A 15275-nucleotide genomic window follows, 5' to 3' on the forward strand; every position below is an offset into this window, starting at 1 on the left:
GTAAACAGTTGAAGTTAGTCATTAACATAGTTTAAACACCACCACAGTTCCTGCCCTGTCCTTATCTCGCAAAATGTAAGTAAAATACTTTTTATATATTTGAATCTTCAGGAATATAAATATAAATATGAATATATTTTAGCTGTATGTTTTACCTCATTCTATCCTTCATTAATCAACTGTGATTTAGTAATGCAGTTTTTTTGTGGCCACACGAAGTAGCCCAAACAACTAACAAAATCAGGACGAAAGACTCAGTCCTTTGGATTTCTCAGCCTGTTAGGAAGATTAGAACACAATTAATGTTAGCGTAATAGAAGACCTTCATTGGCGTTGTTTGCGCAAACAGGTTTGTCTTACAATATTACTGCCTTAGACAAAAAAATAAATGACCCGATACTGGATACCCCAAACTGTATTATAACACAGGACTCCATCCTGCTGTTGGCTGCGTTCATTAGTATATGCATCAAATATTTGTACGATTTCATGGAAATAGACCATTTTTTTCTCAGCAAACACTGGAGTCATGGGAAAGGTGTTGCTCAGCGTTTTTGTGGTGGTTGTTCTGTGGTCTTCAAGTGCCATCAGCAAGTCCGGTAGGCCTCATCTCTATGTAAGCTTTATAGAAAGCACTGTAAGGCTTAGTTTAAACTTCAGGCATCTGTTGCCAAAGCAGTGGCTATTACCTTTTGAATGGCGTCATACACAGGTGTGAGGTCCGAGGTTTTCTCCAACAGCTTAATAGTTTCACCTGTGACCTGATATGGTTTCAGGCCAAGCACGGAGCATGAGGTCAATTGTTTTGTCTCTCAATCTTAGGAATAGTTGCCATATATGTTGCCATGTTGTCTGTGTTGTCCACATAGCCATTCAGGACAGTACACCATAGCAATGTGCAATGCATATCCACTGAAATATAACGACCAGTCAAGTAAGAGTGGTTACGTACATCCATCCATCCACAGTATTCTTCAGCGGCCCACAGGCAAACATGGTTCTGCGCACCAAGCGGGCCAACAGCTTCCTAGAGGAGCTGAAGCCCCCATCCCAGGAGCGCGAGTGCGTGGAGGAGATTTGCGACTTTGAGGAGGCCCGGGAGATATTCCAAACTCGAGAGGCCACGGTAAGCCCAGTGTGGCAATACGGCATCCTGGCAGGATGTCTGCTGAGTGGGCATGGGAGCTTAGAAACACCACACAGTCACAATGGAAGACCATAACTCTGAAGTAGAACAAGTAACAGACAGATAGAAAGACTGGTGGACTGGTTGGTTGACAGATCTACCCTCTTGTCTTTCAGCTTGAGTTCTGGACCGTGTACACTGGTAGGTGTGACTCCAGTTCCACAAGTTACAAAGTGGCTCAGCTGGCTTGCATCTCACTGTGTTTTTGGGTCTCTCAGATGGGAACCAGTGTGAGCCAAATCACTGCGTGAATGGCACCTGTGTTGACCTGTACCAGTCCTACACCTGCAAGTGCAACCCAGGGTTCGAGGGAAAACACTGCAACATGCGTGAGCTTGGGCTCCTAACCGTGTCTGTTTTTGAGTTAGTGTGTGCTTTGTTCAGCAATGTGTTGGGCTGTGTGCAGACACTGTGCTGTATGTTGTTGTGCTGTGTTCAGCTAGCACGGCGTCCAGCTGTCAGAAGGACAATGGTGACTGCGACCACATATGCCGGGAGAGCGAAGACGGACAGAGCCGCACCTGCAGCTGTCTCCCTGGATACAACCTCCATGACAACTCCAGAACCTGTATCCCATCAGGTGAGATCTTTTTTTTCTCTTCCCCTTTTCCTCTCTCTTTCATCTCTCTCTCTGTCTCTGTGTATGTCTCTGTGTGTGCCTTTCTTAGTATGAAGTACGTGTCTGCCTCTGCTTGTAGGAGTGGACGTCAGCTTATGTCTCTATGTGAACGGGTGCTTGTGTGTGTATCTCAGTGTACATGTGAGTGTGCCTGTATATTTCTCTGTGTCTGCATGTGTGTGTGTATATCTTAGTGTATGACTGTCTCAGCACATGTATGTGCATGTGTTTCTGCAGTGGAGTTCCCCTGTGGACAGGTGCTAGTGGCAAGGGCTTCGGACAGTAAGCCCATTTCGGGACTGCAGCCATGGGTGGTGGGGGGAGAGATTGGGAAGAAGGGGGAGAGTCCCTGGCAGGTAGCGTCCCTAGCATGCCCTCTGTCCCACACAGACACCCTCTCATTTCATGATGTCACTCACTGCACGCCAAGACAACCTTATTTTAACTGGCCTGAAGACACATTTTTTGAGACTTTCCAATGACAATAACACCTCAGATCACATCAGAAAAGACAGACACTGATGTGCTGCATAGCTGAGCTCAGACGAGGGTTACATGTGAGAGGTTTAGATATATATTTTCACTGCTGACTAAAATATGCTGGCTGACATTTTGTCTTTTTGAAAATCAAATTTAATCGTTCATAAAAGACAAGCTAAGACAAGATGAGGGACAGTCAGTTATTAAGACTGAAAAGCCACCAAAATCAATTTAACTTGCTACTTGGTGCTCACACCATAAATTTAAACTTTCTCTCTTAGATGTAGAGTGAGGCCAGTAAGCTTGTTTGTCATGTTGTGAGAAATTAGACATATGTATGAAGTAATTTGCAAACTATCAGAAACTAGTTTGATAGCTGAGTAGGGAGGTTGCAATACTGTATGTAATAAAGGCAGGCACAGAACCAGTTAAAGCTAGAGAACAACATAATATTTAATACTGTATACAAAATATGAGCAAACAAAAATGGTGAAAATGCCAAACCATGGAAGATGTGCTTTTTCTGATACAGCAGTGTGTAATGCCAGAAGTGCATTTGCAAAGTGTTCAAATCTGATATATTTGAGAATTAATTTCTCACAAACATATCATTGCCTGCATCAGACCATCATTGGTCATGAAGCAGAGTGGAAAAATAAGACATCCTGGAAAAGCAAATTAAAACAAGGGAAAATCATTGGCGCATATTAACCTTTTGGAAAGATGGAGAGGATCTATGGAACACTTCAGCTGTGGCTCTTCCACCAAGCAAACAGGGAGAAAGAGAGCAATAAATGACATATAACTGTGGTCAGGCTATAGAGGTTGATTGTAGCGCACTTGGATTCTTTTTGTTTGAACACATACGCATATGGGTATTTTTTGTTTGCATTTGTATTTGCACGTATAGTTGTGTTTGTGTAGTCAGCTCTGTATTCCTAGGCATATGCATGTTTTTGTAGTCGGCTCTGTGTCTGTATTCCCCAGGTGCTGGTGATGAATGGGAAGGGGAAACTTCACTGTGGGGGGGTGCTGCTAGACAATAACTGGGTTCTCACTGCTGCTCATTGTCTCGAGAGAAACCCCCAACTCAGCGTAAGACTGGGTGCGTCACTCTGCCTGCGTCTCTCTCACTCTCTATCTGCTGGCTTTTTGTTTTAATACATTGAACGCCAGGCTAAAGCGTGCTGACATGATCATTTTCAGTCAGAGGCAGTTGTAACTAAGAGTGCATGTTCTCAGGCTGTTTTGTCTAGGGTGAAGCAGGATCTGTCCTTTCTTTGGAAGACCATAATACATTTTTTAAGCTTACTGCTAGGACCTAGTTCAGATCCAGGTCCTCTTGTAACCCTTGTTGAGTGGTGACAGTCAGTGGCTGTCAGGACTGTAGGTCAGGCTGCATTCTTCAGGACTTGGCAAAAATCTTGATGAGGTGCTGGGTGATGTGCCAGGTGTGGCACAGTTTCTGGAGACTGCAGAATTGATGGCTGGGGCGTTTACAACATGCTGTCTCATCACCGCTGTCTCTGCTTTTCTCACCTCTTCTGGATCACTCCCCCCCTCCCCCACACTCGCTCATTATTGTCTGGATAATTTGCTGTTGTGCTTTTACAGGAGACTATGAGCGCTTTAAGATTGAAGGCACGGAGGTGACAGCCATTGTGTCAGAATCCATCCCCCACCCCAACTACAACAGCATAACAGTGGACAATGACATTGCCCTGCTCCGCCTGGCCGAGCCCATTCACTTCTCCAACTACATCGTGCCGGTGTGTCTGCCGGACCGGAGGCTCGCCGAGAAGGTGCTGCACCAGAACGGCACTCTGACCGTCGTCACCGGCTGGGGCAAGGGGGACCAGAAAGACAAGCACTACAGCTCCGCGCTCTACTTCATCAAAATCCCGCTGGTGGAGCACGACCAGTGCCAGCAGCAAATGGAGAACAACGTCACCGAGAACGTGCTGTGCGCGGGGAGGGTGGGAACGAGGGAGGACGCGTGCGAGGGGGACAGCGGAGGCCCCATGGTGACCAAGTTCAGAGACACCTGGTTCCTCATCGGCCTGGTGTCCTGGGGAGAAGGGTGCGGCCACAAAGAGAAGCTGGGCATCTACACCAAGGTCTCGAACTACATGGAGTGGATCGATAGTGTACGCCGCGACCACGGCCGCCCCTAACCCCGCACCCGGTCTGCTCAGTCCAGGCCATAACCCCCCTGCCCCTGCCGATAGGCCTTGGCAGGGGTGTGTCACTGCCTTGTCAAATAAACTGACACTTTGAAAAATTCTGTAGGTTTCTATTTTTTACAACACAAGATGGGACCCAAGGGCCTCCGGTATCCCATCTGACATATACACTGAGTCTGTGTGTGTATCAGGTGAGATACTGGAGGCTGAGGGATTCAATCTTGTAGTTCTGTGTGTGTGTTTGTGGAAGAATGTGTGTCTCTGTGAAAGCAGGTATGGTTTTGAGGATAGCAGTGGTGTGTGTGTGTGTGCGTGTGTGTGTGTGTGTGTGTGTGTGTGTGTGTGTGTGTGTTCACATTGGCAACTCAAGGAGCTCAGAACACAGATTTCCTTCACTGTTTAAACCACTCACAGACTTTTTGCATTCAACATGTACAAGAAAAAAAAATCATACTCTTCCTGAATCAGAAAAAGTATTGGCTAGTTTTTGCAGCTCAAAACCCAGCTGTCTACCACACCTGGGAAGTCATTCATTACAGACACAGCCATTATTAGTTGTGGCAGCTAACCTTATTCGTAATACAAATACGTAGTATGGCTTTTTATTTGAAAATTACAGTGAGACAGAGAGAAAATGCATGCAAAGTGAAATAAATGGTTGTGGAAACCTTCCTTTCCCAGGAGCCATATCCCAGTTCCCTGAATCTGTTGGTCCTGAAGCTCATTAACCAGCTAACAAGTAATGTTACCAATAACCACATTCACACCATCCAATTCAAGTCAAGTTATATGATAAAAAGTGCTCATTCCAGGGAAGAAGAAAAAAAAATGAATGAAATATAACTGCAATCTGCATGCTGAACACAGTGTGGCACTGCAGTCAAAGCATAGAAGCTTACCTGCATTTATAGAGATTTCACACAGCTTATCACAAGAGTTAAACTCTACATAACTTCTCATATTCTACACAGATCACAGTAACCTGCAGTTTGTTGGTACAATCACTCTACTTATACCTGTGAGGTTTTATTCAGTAGGATACACCTTGAGGTGCTGCAATCTCATCACACAGCCATATCCAAACCCACCGCCCGCTGAAGGTGTGTACAATTCCCCTGGGAGTGGTAAGCCCGATGAAGTGTGAAGCGATGAAGTTGGGGGCAATGGCAGACTTTGCTTATTGGATCATAGATCAGTGGAAGGAGCTGGCCTTCTCTCTGTTTCTCCCCTCTAAGAGTCCACTATATCTTAGTCTCTATATTATACCAGCATATGCCAAAGCTCAAGGCCTCTTACACACTTACATTTTTCAAAACTGGAATAAGGCTTAGAACAGTCCTTAGCTCCTCAATACACCATTGCATACACTCGATACAGGGACAGGCTGGCTAAGGGAAGCAGAGATGCCCCCAGTGTATTTTAACTTGCTGATACAGTGTTGCAGGGACTGAGTGGGTGAGCTCCCTCTTGAGATTGGACCAACACACATTTTACAAGCAGGCCATGTCCTGCCATTCTGTGCTTTGAATTATATCAAATAAGCAGCCTAAAAAATATTGTAAAAGTATTTGAGTGTTTACAAGAAATATAAATCTTATTTTGATACATTTCAAGGCTGACTTTAACTTAACTCATCTAACTAATCCAAAAAGTGTTTTAAATGAAAATATGTTGAAATTAAATAAGCCTTAGTGCAGCAATATTTAAGACATGTGACTTCTTCAATAACTCTTCATTGACTGTTTATTTAGATACATTGCCCTGTTAAAATTAAGGGAGCAGACAAGAAGAAAGAAAAGTCATTTTGCCCTCAGACATGAAATATTATTTACATATACTTCAACAACCACTATATAAAAACAACTGTAATAAGTCCATCCATATGTTTGCTTTTAGATCACCATCACCCTCTTTCTTCAGTCACTCACACACAGCACCATCACCATCCTCCTTCAGTTACTCACACACAGCACCATCACCATCCTCCTTCAGTCACTCACATACAGCACCATCACCATCCTCCTTCAATCACTCACACACAGCACCATCACCATCCTCCTTCAATCACTCACACACAGCACCATTACCATCCTCCTTCAATCACTCACACACAGCACCATCACCATCCTCCTTCAGTCACTCACACACAGCACCATCACCATCCTCCTTCAATCACTCACACACAGCACCATCACCATCCTCCTTCAATCACTCACACACAGCACCATTACCATCCTCCTTCAATCACTCACACACAGCACCATCACCATCCTCCTTCAGTCACTCACACACAGCACCATCACCATCCTCCTTCAGTCACTCACATACAGTGTCATCGCCTTTGATTAAATACGGTGCCATTACCAGCCTCCTTCTGTCATTCACTTACAGAACCATTACTGCCCTCCTTTAATTACATACAAGGTTATTACCATCCTCCTTCAGTTAGTCACATATAGTACCATTAGTGCCTGCCAAAATTTCACATACAATATCAGAATTACTGTGTTCTAACACATGGGTTACATGCACATACTGAAGGAGTTTTGCTACATGTTTGCACTAGGAACAGGACATGGAGCTGTGTCGTTATGTCATTGTTCAGGGACTCCATTATAGAGGGTGTGGCTCAAGGGTACAGGGTGATAAAGAAGAGGGCAGGGCTGAGGAGGACAAGCTGATAAAGGGACCGGGCGGGACTCTTTGCATTTTGCTGTTTCATTGGTAATTTCCAGCGAAATTTCATCAGCCAGACAGAGGCCTTAGACACAATATCTCAACAAATTGCATCATGTCAGTGCTATCTTGATTGTCTGTGGACTCTATCTTTTTTATTGTGAGGGAAATAAAAGTGCACCTAGAGGTGGTTGGGTAGAATACAAAATGGTTTTGCCTATAGTTAGCTTGGTAAACTTTGAGAACAAATATTCGGGTGTGCAGAACTGGAAACCATTCTGTAGCTTTCTTTGCTGAATCAGAATCATGGGCAATTTCAACCAAGTGTAGAGTGTGGTGTCCCCAGAGGGGCATTAGGACCCTGCAATGTACAGATGTTGATATCCCTAGAGGGGCATTAGGACCCTGCAGAAAAGAGAACCATGAGGAGGCAGTGTGAGATGAGCGTGAGCAGTGGGTGGAGGGAGCAGTCACAGCTGAAGACAGAGAGACAGATACAGAAAACGGGGGGAAGGGAGGAAGATAAAAAGACCAGCAGAGAGAAGGAAAGAGACAGAGGGTATGCAAGACACAGACAGGGAGAGTGAGAGTCAGTGACTCCTAAGAGAGGCACATTCAGAGGAAAACAGAAACCTTGAGGAAGAAGCGAGCAAACACTGGACCAGCCTGTGCCCTGAAGTGACTGAGAGATACACTCCTGCAGAGAGAAAGGGCAAGAGAGGGAGAGGAAGAGACACAAAGACAAACTGAGGAGCATGAAGGCATTGGGAAGAAGAACCGAAGGACGGTGAAACTGAACTGAAGACAGAGAATCAGAGTGAACAGAGACGAGTGAGCCTCAGTCCCATAAAGGAATGGAGACCCAGTGGTGAGGAACTGAATTGGGACAATAGTAAAGGCACACCAAGAGTACTCTTGTCACCTGTGTATCACCTGTGCGAAGACTCCAAGCATGCTCCACAGAAAGGCACTGCAAGGGATCCTACCACTTCTCCTGGGACTTCTCCTTTCTGCCTGCAGTGCACAAGAGCTGCAGGGAGAGAACCCGACTTTCAGCAACAACACCCCGGTACGTGCTCACTCACACACTCACACACACACACACGCACACACGCACAAACATATAGTTATATAGTACATATACACAGACAATCATATGTTTGCACTCTCTCTCTCTCTCTCTCTCTCTCACACACACACACACACACACACACACACACACACACGCGCAAATACTGTAGATTGATTTACTCCAATCCCCTGTGCTCTGCATCGCGTATTACCTTCTCTTCTGTGTCCCATATGACCAGAGCTTTGGGGCCCTGTACAGAGCAGGGCCAGATATATGCATAGTTATATCAGGTCCTTGAAGGCATCCATCTCAACTACTTAAGAAATAACAGCAAAACAAGGATTCTTAAAACTGCTTTGAAGGGGTATTAACTTTATGTGTGCTTGGTTCACCCTGCTGAACACTTTCCTAGAGGTTAACTTTCAAATCCCTAAATATTATATAACATATGAAATGAAGCTAAAAATAACATTTTTTACATTTGGATATAAAACTAGAATTTAATAACTCAATAATTTGTATTAGCAATGTTCATAATTTTGAATTCTTAAATATTTGAAACGCATTTATTATACCACTTATATGGCTTTGTCTTCCATATGATATACCTGCCCTTGAGAAATATTTAGTTGACTCAGAGTTTCATAGACTATGACATAATGACCGTAGTCATGGTCTTTTGATGTAATAATACGGGCTATAACATGCCGTTTCAAGGCTGGAAATTATATAGCACAAATTTGAAGGAAAACACAATCTTACTATTGTGGAGTGTTATAGTCAGAATTGGTTTGTTAATGTTTCCATGCCAGCAGGTCTTTCCATGGCTGTGATTATTGGTTGGTTGCCATGGTGAGTGGCTGAGTACCATGTGTGATCTGTGCTTTGGTTGTTCAGGCAAAGAAGGGGCACACAGACAGTGAGACCCACAGAGTACACATGTTTTTGTATACTACAAGACACAGTCAGGTGTTTTTCTGTATGGTGTGATTCTGACGCAGTGAATTTTGCAGGAGTCTGTTTCTTCGGACATGGCCCTGGTAAACCCTCGGAACTCCTGGCTGGTCTTCAGGCGCAACTCAAATAAGGGGGACAACAAGAAGGTCAAACCTCCCAAAAAGACCTCAAAGGTGGGTAGCTGTGTGTGTGTGTGTGTGTGAGAGGCCTTCACTTAAGCATATCTGTGTATGTGAGGCCTTCACTCTTGCAGATCTGTGTGTGTGTAAGGCCTTCACTCTTGCAGATCCGAGTGTAGGTAAGCCTTCTTTCCTAGTCTGTATCCCACAGCAAAACAGTAAGCCCATCAGCTGCAGGGCAATCTATGGTGTTTATGTGAAGTCTGTATGGTCAGTATAGTCTTGCAATCACCTGCAATTGTAACTTGGGAGGTCTTCATCAGAGTGTGTTTGCGTCTGCAGCATGGTGTCCCTGGCCCCCCAGGACCTCCAGGCCCCCAGGGGCCCCCTGGCCCCCCTGCTCCCCCACCCCTGCAGCAGGACGAACTCTTACAACAGTTCCGTCTTCGGCTGAAAGGTAGCCCTCATTTTCTTGTCAACAGTCAGACCTAAATGTCTCAGTGTCTGTCCCAGTGTCTCCCACTCTCTGACTTTTTGCCTGTCTGTGTATGTCTCAGTGTCTCTCAGTCTTTGTCTCTGTGTTCAATCAGTTCAATCCAGATGAATTGTATTGGTTTGACGATAAGGTGGATTCTACTGGCAAAGCATTTTAAAACACAAAATAACAGGAGCACTGAAAGTAAGCTTAAAAAGCAATTATTACATCCACTTAATTGAACATCCTCCCCTGCAATCAATTAAAAGAACACAAACATTTATACATGAGCAAATACCAAAATATTTACTGACTGAATACACAAATCCTGAGGCAAGTTTCAGGTTTAGTGGTCACTCCTTGTCCCTCTGGTATGACAGGCTGCTATATAGTTGGAATTTGTTTTATCCTCTCCTAATATTTTCATTGTTCCATTTTCTTTTATTTTGTCTGTGCAACCTGCAGTCATAGATCATAGATCTTGAAAAACATGTTGCTCTTGTCTATATTTTTCTATATTATGTTTTTTTCACAATGTAGGAGAAAGTGCTGCTGTGTATCCACGTTCACTGTGTAATAGTGACCGCATAATCTGCACTGCCTTTACATCTGTCATGACCACTGTCCATGGCTAAATAGTGATCATTGAGCTTGTACTTGATCAGTGTTTACGTCTGTTTTATCAAATGATTTCAGGCAGTGAATATACACTCAGGTAGTGTATTAACACCTGATGGATTGATAATTTATTTGACTCTGTCTCCTGTGTGAGTTTCTGTGTCTCCCTCTATGTCTGTGTGTGTCTGGGAATCTGTCTCTATGCGTAATTCTCTGTCAGTGTCTGTGTGTCTGTCCCACTGCTTCTCTGTCTCTGTGTGTCTGACTCTCTCTGGTGAAGCTAGCAGTCTGATTGTGGGCTGGTCTGATCCCTTAATAAGGGTAATTTTCCAGAGCTTGGATGTAACTTGGCTTGGGCAAGGAATTCCTCAGATTCCTCCCACAGAGAGTGTGTGTGTTTGGGTGTGTGTGTGTGTGTGTGTGTGTGTGTGTGTGTGTGTGTGTGTGTGTGAGTGAGAGAGAGAGAGAGAGAGAGAAAGAGAGAGAGAGTGTGTGTGTGTGTGTGTGTGTGTGTGTGTGTGTGGTGGGAGGGATTGGGAGGTTTGGCTGAGTGCCAGAGGTGCAGACACATGTCTGCCTGCTCAGACACAGGGAGCTGCAGGCTGTTCTAACAGAAACAGAAAACCTCTTATTCACAACAACACTGGGAGCAGGAGTGAGGCTGGCGCCACATGCATGCACACACATACAAGCATGCAGGCAGGCAGGCAGGCACACACATTCCATAAGCTTGTATACACACTCTCAATACACACACACACACACACACACATTCAACATGCAGACATACACATTCAACAGAAACAAAAATACCCCCCCCCCCACACACACACGCACACGCACACGCACACACACATACATTCCACAAGCATGTACGCATACCCTCAGCATACACACACATTCCACAAACACACACATATATACATCACAGACACATACGCTCTAAACACACACACAAGAACCCACAAAGAGGAACACATACTCTGCAAATGCAAGCATACACAAACACACAGATAGGCAGGCATCCTTGCACACATTCAATAAACACACACACTCTCATACACGCTCTCTCACTTTTGCTCCCCTTACAGTAATGCAGGGCAGCATGGCACCAGAGTTTTCCCTTTGTGTTGGGCTTAGGTGCAAAGAGGGTTATCTGTGTGTAGGCAGGGCAGGGTCTGGGGCGCTACAAGTGAACAATTATGGCGGGAAAGTCTTCCATTGAAAACAGAGAGTATTTAGTTACTAGGGAGAGAGAGAGAAAGAAAGGGGAGAGCAGTAGAGTGAGAGAAGAGAAGCAGAAAGGTCGCTTTACTATCTTGACTGGGTCTCCCTCACCTTATGACTACACACAAATGATGCAGCTCTCCCTCATTCCCATCACCACAGCTTACCTTTGCTCTCTGACTGAATGCTGTCTCCCTCTTTCTGCTTTCTCTCACAGAGGTGACAGACACCGGTGGGCTTGAAACAGGTGTTCATTGCCAGGTGTGTGAACAGCACCCCCGTGTGGACACTGCCTTCCATTCCCGCCTGCAGAATGACCTGTCTGTTCACCGGCGCAGCTTGCTAGAGCTGCAGCCCTTCAGCAATGTGAGTCTTACACACACACACACACACACACACACACACACTGCCCCACAATTACATACACTAGCACTGTCCTGCACATAGACACACACTCTCTCCCACTATCTTAAACACAACCTTGTCACATGCTCTCTTACATTCTTTCACAGAGACACACTCCCTCCCAAAAAAACTGTCTCATGTCTTCTCTCTGTCTCTTTCACTCTCTCTCACACAATCATACATGCAAGCTCTGTCCCTCACAATTAAACACACACTTGCACACTCACGCACATACACTCCTCACTCTTCTCTGTGTTGTCTCTCAGCCCCCAGATTCAGAGCAGCAGTTCCAGAGGGGCCAGGACTTCAACAGAAGCAGCGGCCGCTACACAGCCCCAGTGTCTGGGTTCTACCAGCTCACAGCAAGTCTGCTCATTGGTACAACACTGCCCTTCTTACCTGTGATCATGTGTGTGAGTAGGTGAGTGAGTAAGTGAGTGAGTGAGTGAGTGAGTGAGTGAGTGAGTGAGTGAGTGAGTTAGTGAGTGAGTGAGAGAGAATGAAATAAATGAGTGAAATTCACATTAGAGTAGTTCACCATGAGACATACACTGCAGGGTTGGGTGTGTTGCTCATCCCTAGGATCTTTGTCATTCTGCGGAGGGCTGTCTCTCAGATAAGGGCCTCTGGCCTTCTGTGGAACAGGGCCATTCTTTTCACGAGAAATTCTACCCAGCCCCTCCACCCAATGCACTTATCTCACACAAACAGCCACTTGTTCAGTGAAAGATTCAAACACTACAGATATACGGTGCATATGTCAAGCTTTGTCAATCTGTCGAGCAGGAGCTGAGTGATTAATGCAGGGTGCGCCTGCAGCATGACAGAGGGGTTTAGTGACGCTGTGCGGGTACGTTCACAGAGTCCAGCGAGACACAGCGCAGGACTGCAGCCAGGCAGCGGGACTGCGTGACAGCCTCCATCTGCATCGAGTCCCTCTGTCACAGTAACATGTGAGTACGCGCACACACACACACACACACACACACACACAGTCACTTACACATACATACACACACAAACACACACACACTCGCTTACACACACACACGCACACACACTCACTTACACATACATACACACACAAACACACACACACTCGCTTACACATACACACACACACACACTCGCTTACACACACACACACACACACACACACGCACACACATGCACACACACTTGCTTACACATACACACACACATTTGCTTACATATACACACACATACACACAGTGTCGGCTTTAGGCCAGAAACATCTAAACCACAGACAATAACAGGGTGGTGATTTTCAACACAAGTCAAATGCATCCAGGGCCCTGTTTATCATCCTGCATTTCCTCTTACAGTAACTTCATGCCTGCCTTTTATGCACATACCTGCACATCTGTAGCATCATTGCTACACCTCGCAAAAGCTAGCGGGAATTGGTGCAATAAACAATATGTATGCAATATATGTACAATGACTACATAAACATGACCATAACTAAACCATATAGGAAATTAAATAGCACCATGTCATAAAAGCCAATATGAACTACCAAATATAAATAATCTTTATAATAAACAAATGGCTCCAACATACACAAGCCTCTGTAATGCCCGTATGAATGTCCACTAGGTCTCTGGAAGCCATGTCAGGAGTTGGAACAACTGGGGGTGTCTTTAGCATCCTTGTTACTGGAACACTGTACCTACAGGTAGGAGTCCCTTTTTGGTGAATGGGAAATGATCATTTTTTGGTATCGTTGATTCTCTGCAACAGCACCAGCTTGTTCTACACACAAATTGAATGAGTTTATCATTATCATGCACTGATCATTTCAGTTTATATGTCTTTCCTGATTTGCATTTGTCATGATCTTCTAGAACTGTGTAGTATTAGAATCCAGTTCCATATGTGCTTCTTTGCTGTGAGTGAAGTGCTGATCTGGAGTCAGGTGTGACCACAGGGTAAGGCAGTGTAGTAGAAAGTGGGTTAGGATCAGGTTGCCAGCTTGGTTTCCAGGTGGACCAATGCACTTGTACCCTTGGGCAAGGCACCTAACCCAAATTGCCTCTGTAAATATTGACCTGTATAAATGGGTAATAAAAATTTTTAAGACATGTACATTGTGTTGGATAGGTGACTGCTAAGCAAATATTATGTAAGTAATGTAGAGTAAAGTACTGATGTGGAGTCAGACCTGAGTTGAGTGCAGAGCTTAACTTTAATCCTGTCTCTTCTGTCTTCTAGGCGGGCGAATACGTGTCTGTCTTTGTTGATAATGGCACAGGGTCTGCACTTAAAGTCCAGAAGGGGAGTATATTCTCAGGAATCCTGCTGGGCATCTGAACTGAACACACACATGCGTGCGCACATATGCACGCACGCACACACACACACACACACACACACACACACACACACACACACACACACACACACACACACACAAACTCAGTTGACCAAAACACACAAATGCCTATACAGATCTTGAAGCAACTAACACGCACACACACACACACACATATGTATCTATAGAGATAGCGACTGAACTGATGATTTAAAAGCAGCCTTACTATGGAACATATGACATCATCAGAAGGAGACATCATCTGGACTGTGATGGAGCTAAGTGGACTGTGATGGAGTTGAATGGACTGCATTAGTATCTCTGACAAGGAGAGCAGATCATGCCTGACATGGAGCAGCTCATCTAATCACAGTCAAGCCTCCAGCTATACTTGGTAATTACAGATACCTTGGATTATTTCTACGGAACCCCATCCCCTCCAATTCTGACCCCCTTAAAAAGGACAGCCATATGTTTTGTTTGTAAATAGATGGAAATGGCTTCAGAACTTCTGTATATAGAGATGTATTTTTACAGTTTTATCCTCATTTGATATTATTAAGCATAACAAGGAAAATAAAGTCTTCATATTTATTTGCTTTCAGACCTTAAAGACTGTCTTTTCTTGTTAAATATCAATGTTTGTTAGTATTCATGAACCATGTTTCATGGCTGAAGAGTCCAGTAACCCTGACATTAAGTTATATAAAACATGGACCCTCATATTGGATTTCCACAAGCTTCCTTGTGCACCTGGAAGAAGTCAGGTCCTCCTGTGCCCCGGGATGTTATAGTACTGACCTCAGATCAGTGGTCTCCTGTCAGAGTTCACTTTCATTGAAGTGGATCTCACAGTCATAACTTCTTATTATCAGAATTCGTATTTTGCTGCCAATTCACAGCAGAAGACACACATCAGTGAA

At 44.6% G+C, this 15275-nt stretch overlaps 2 protein-coding genes across 2 annotated transcripts; both read left to right on the plus strand.

Moving 5' to 3' along the window:
• On the plus strand, nt 1-4549 carry proca (protein C (inactivator of coagulation factors Va and VIIIa), a). The gene is made up of 9 exons (XM_036554912.1): nt 1-75; nt 516-599; nt 969-1126; nt 1303-1327; nt 1405-1515; nt 1626-1766; nt 2043-2161; nt 3273-3390; nt 3900-4549. The coding sequence occupies exons 2-9, from the start codon at nt 530-532 to the stop codon at nt 4457-4459; spliced, it is 1302 nt and encodes a 433-aa protein (XP_036410805.1). The 5' UTR covers nt 1-75; nt 516-529; the 3' UTR covers nt 4460-4549.
• Nucleotides 4550-7609: 3060 nt separating this feature from the next.
• Nucleotides 7610-14415, plus strand: si:ch1073-184j22.1 (erythroferrone). Its single transcript, XM_036554914.1, has 8 exons — nt 7610-8213; nt 9230-9346; nt 9635-9749; nt 11830-11978; nt 12284-12395; nt 12880-12970; nt 13638-13716; nt 14253-14415. The coding sequence occupies exons 1-8, from the start codon at nt 8097-8099 to the stop codon at nt 14349-14351; spliced, it is 879 nt and encodes a 292-aa protein (XP_036410807.1). The 5' UTR covers nt 7610-8096; the 3' UTR covers nt 14352-14415.
• Nucleotides 14416-15275: the final 860 nt, after the last annotated feature.

This window comes from Megalops cyprinoides, chromosome 20 (genome assembly GCF_013368585.1).
Source record: "Megalops cyprinoides isolate fMegCyp1 chromosome 20, fMegCyp1.pri, whole genome shotgun sequence".
NCBI classification, from domain to species: Eukaryota; Metazoa; Chordata; class Actinopteri; order Elopiformes; family Megalopidae; genus Megalops; species Megalops cyprinoides.

Bases quoted from the DNA above. Each gene is read 5' to 3' on its own strand.
- proca (XM_036554912.1), top strand. From the start codon at position 530: ATGGGAAAGGTGTTGCTCAGCGTTTTTGTGGTGGTTGTTCTGTGGTCT. The intron at 1,328-1,404 runs GTAGGTGTGACT...TGGGTCTCTCAG, and splicing joins GTTCTGGACCGTGTACACTG to ATGGGAACCAGTGTGAGCCA. The intron at 1,516-1,625 runs GTGAGCTTGGGC...TGCTGTGTTCAG, and splicing joins GGGAAAACACTGCAACATGC to CTAGCACGGCGTCCAGCTGT.
- si:ch1073-184j22.1 (XM_036554914.1), top strand. From the start codon at position 8,097: ATGCTCCACAGAAAGGCACTGCAAGGGATCCTACCACTTCTCCTGGGA. The intron at 9,347-9,634 runs GTGGGTAGCTGT...TTGCGTCTGCAG, and splicing joins CTCCCAAAAAGACCTCAAAG to CATGGTGTCCCTGGCCCCCC. The intron at 13,717-14,252 runs GTAGGAGTCCCT...TCTGTCTTCTAG, and splicing joins CTGGAACACTGTACCTACAG to GCGGGCGAATACGTGTCTGT.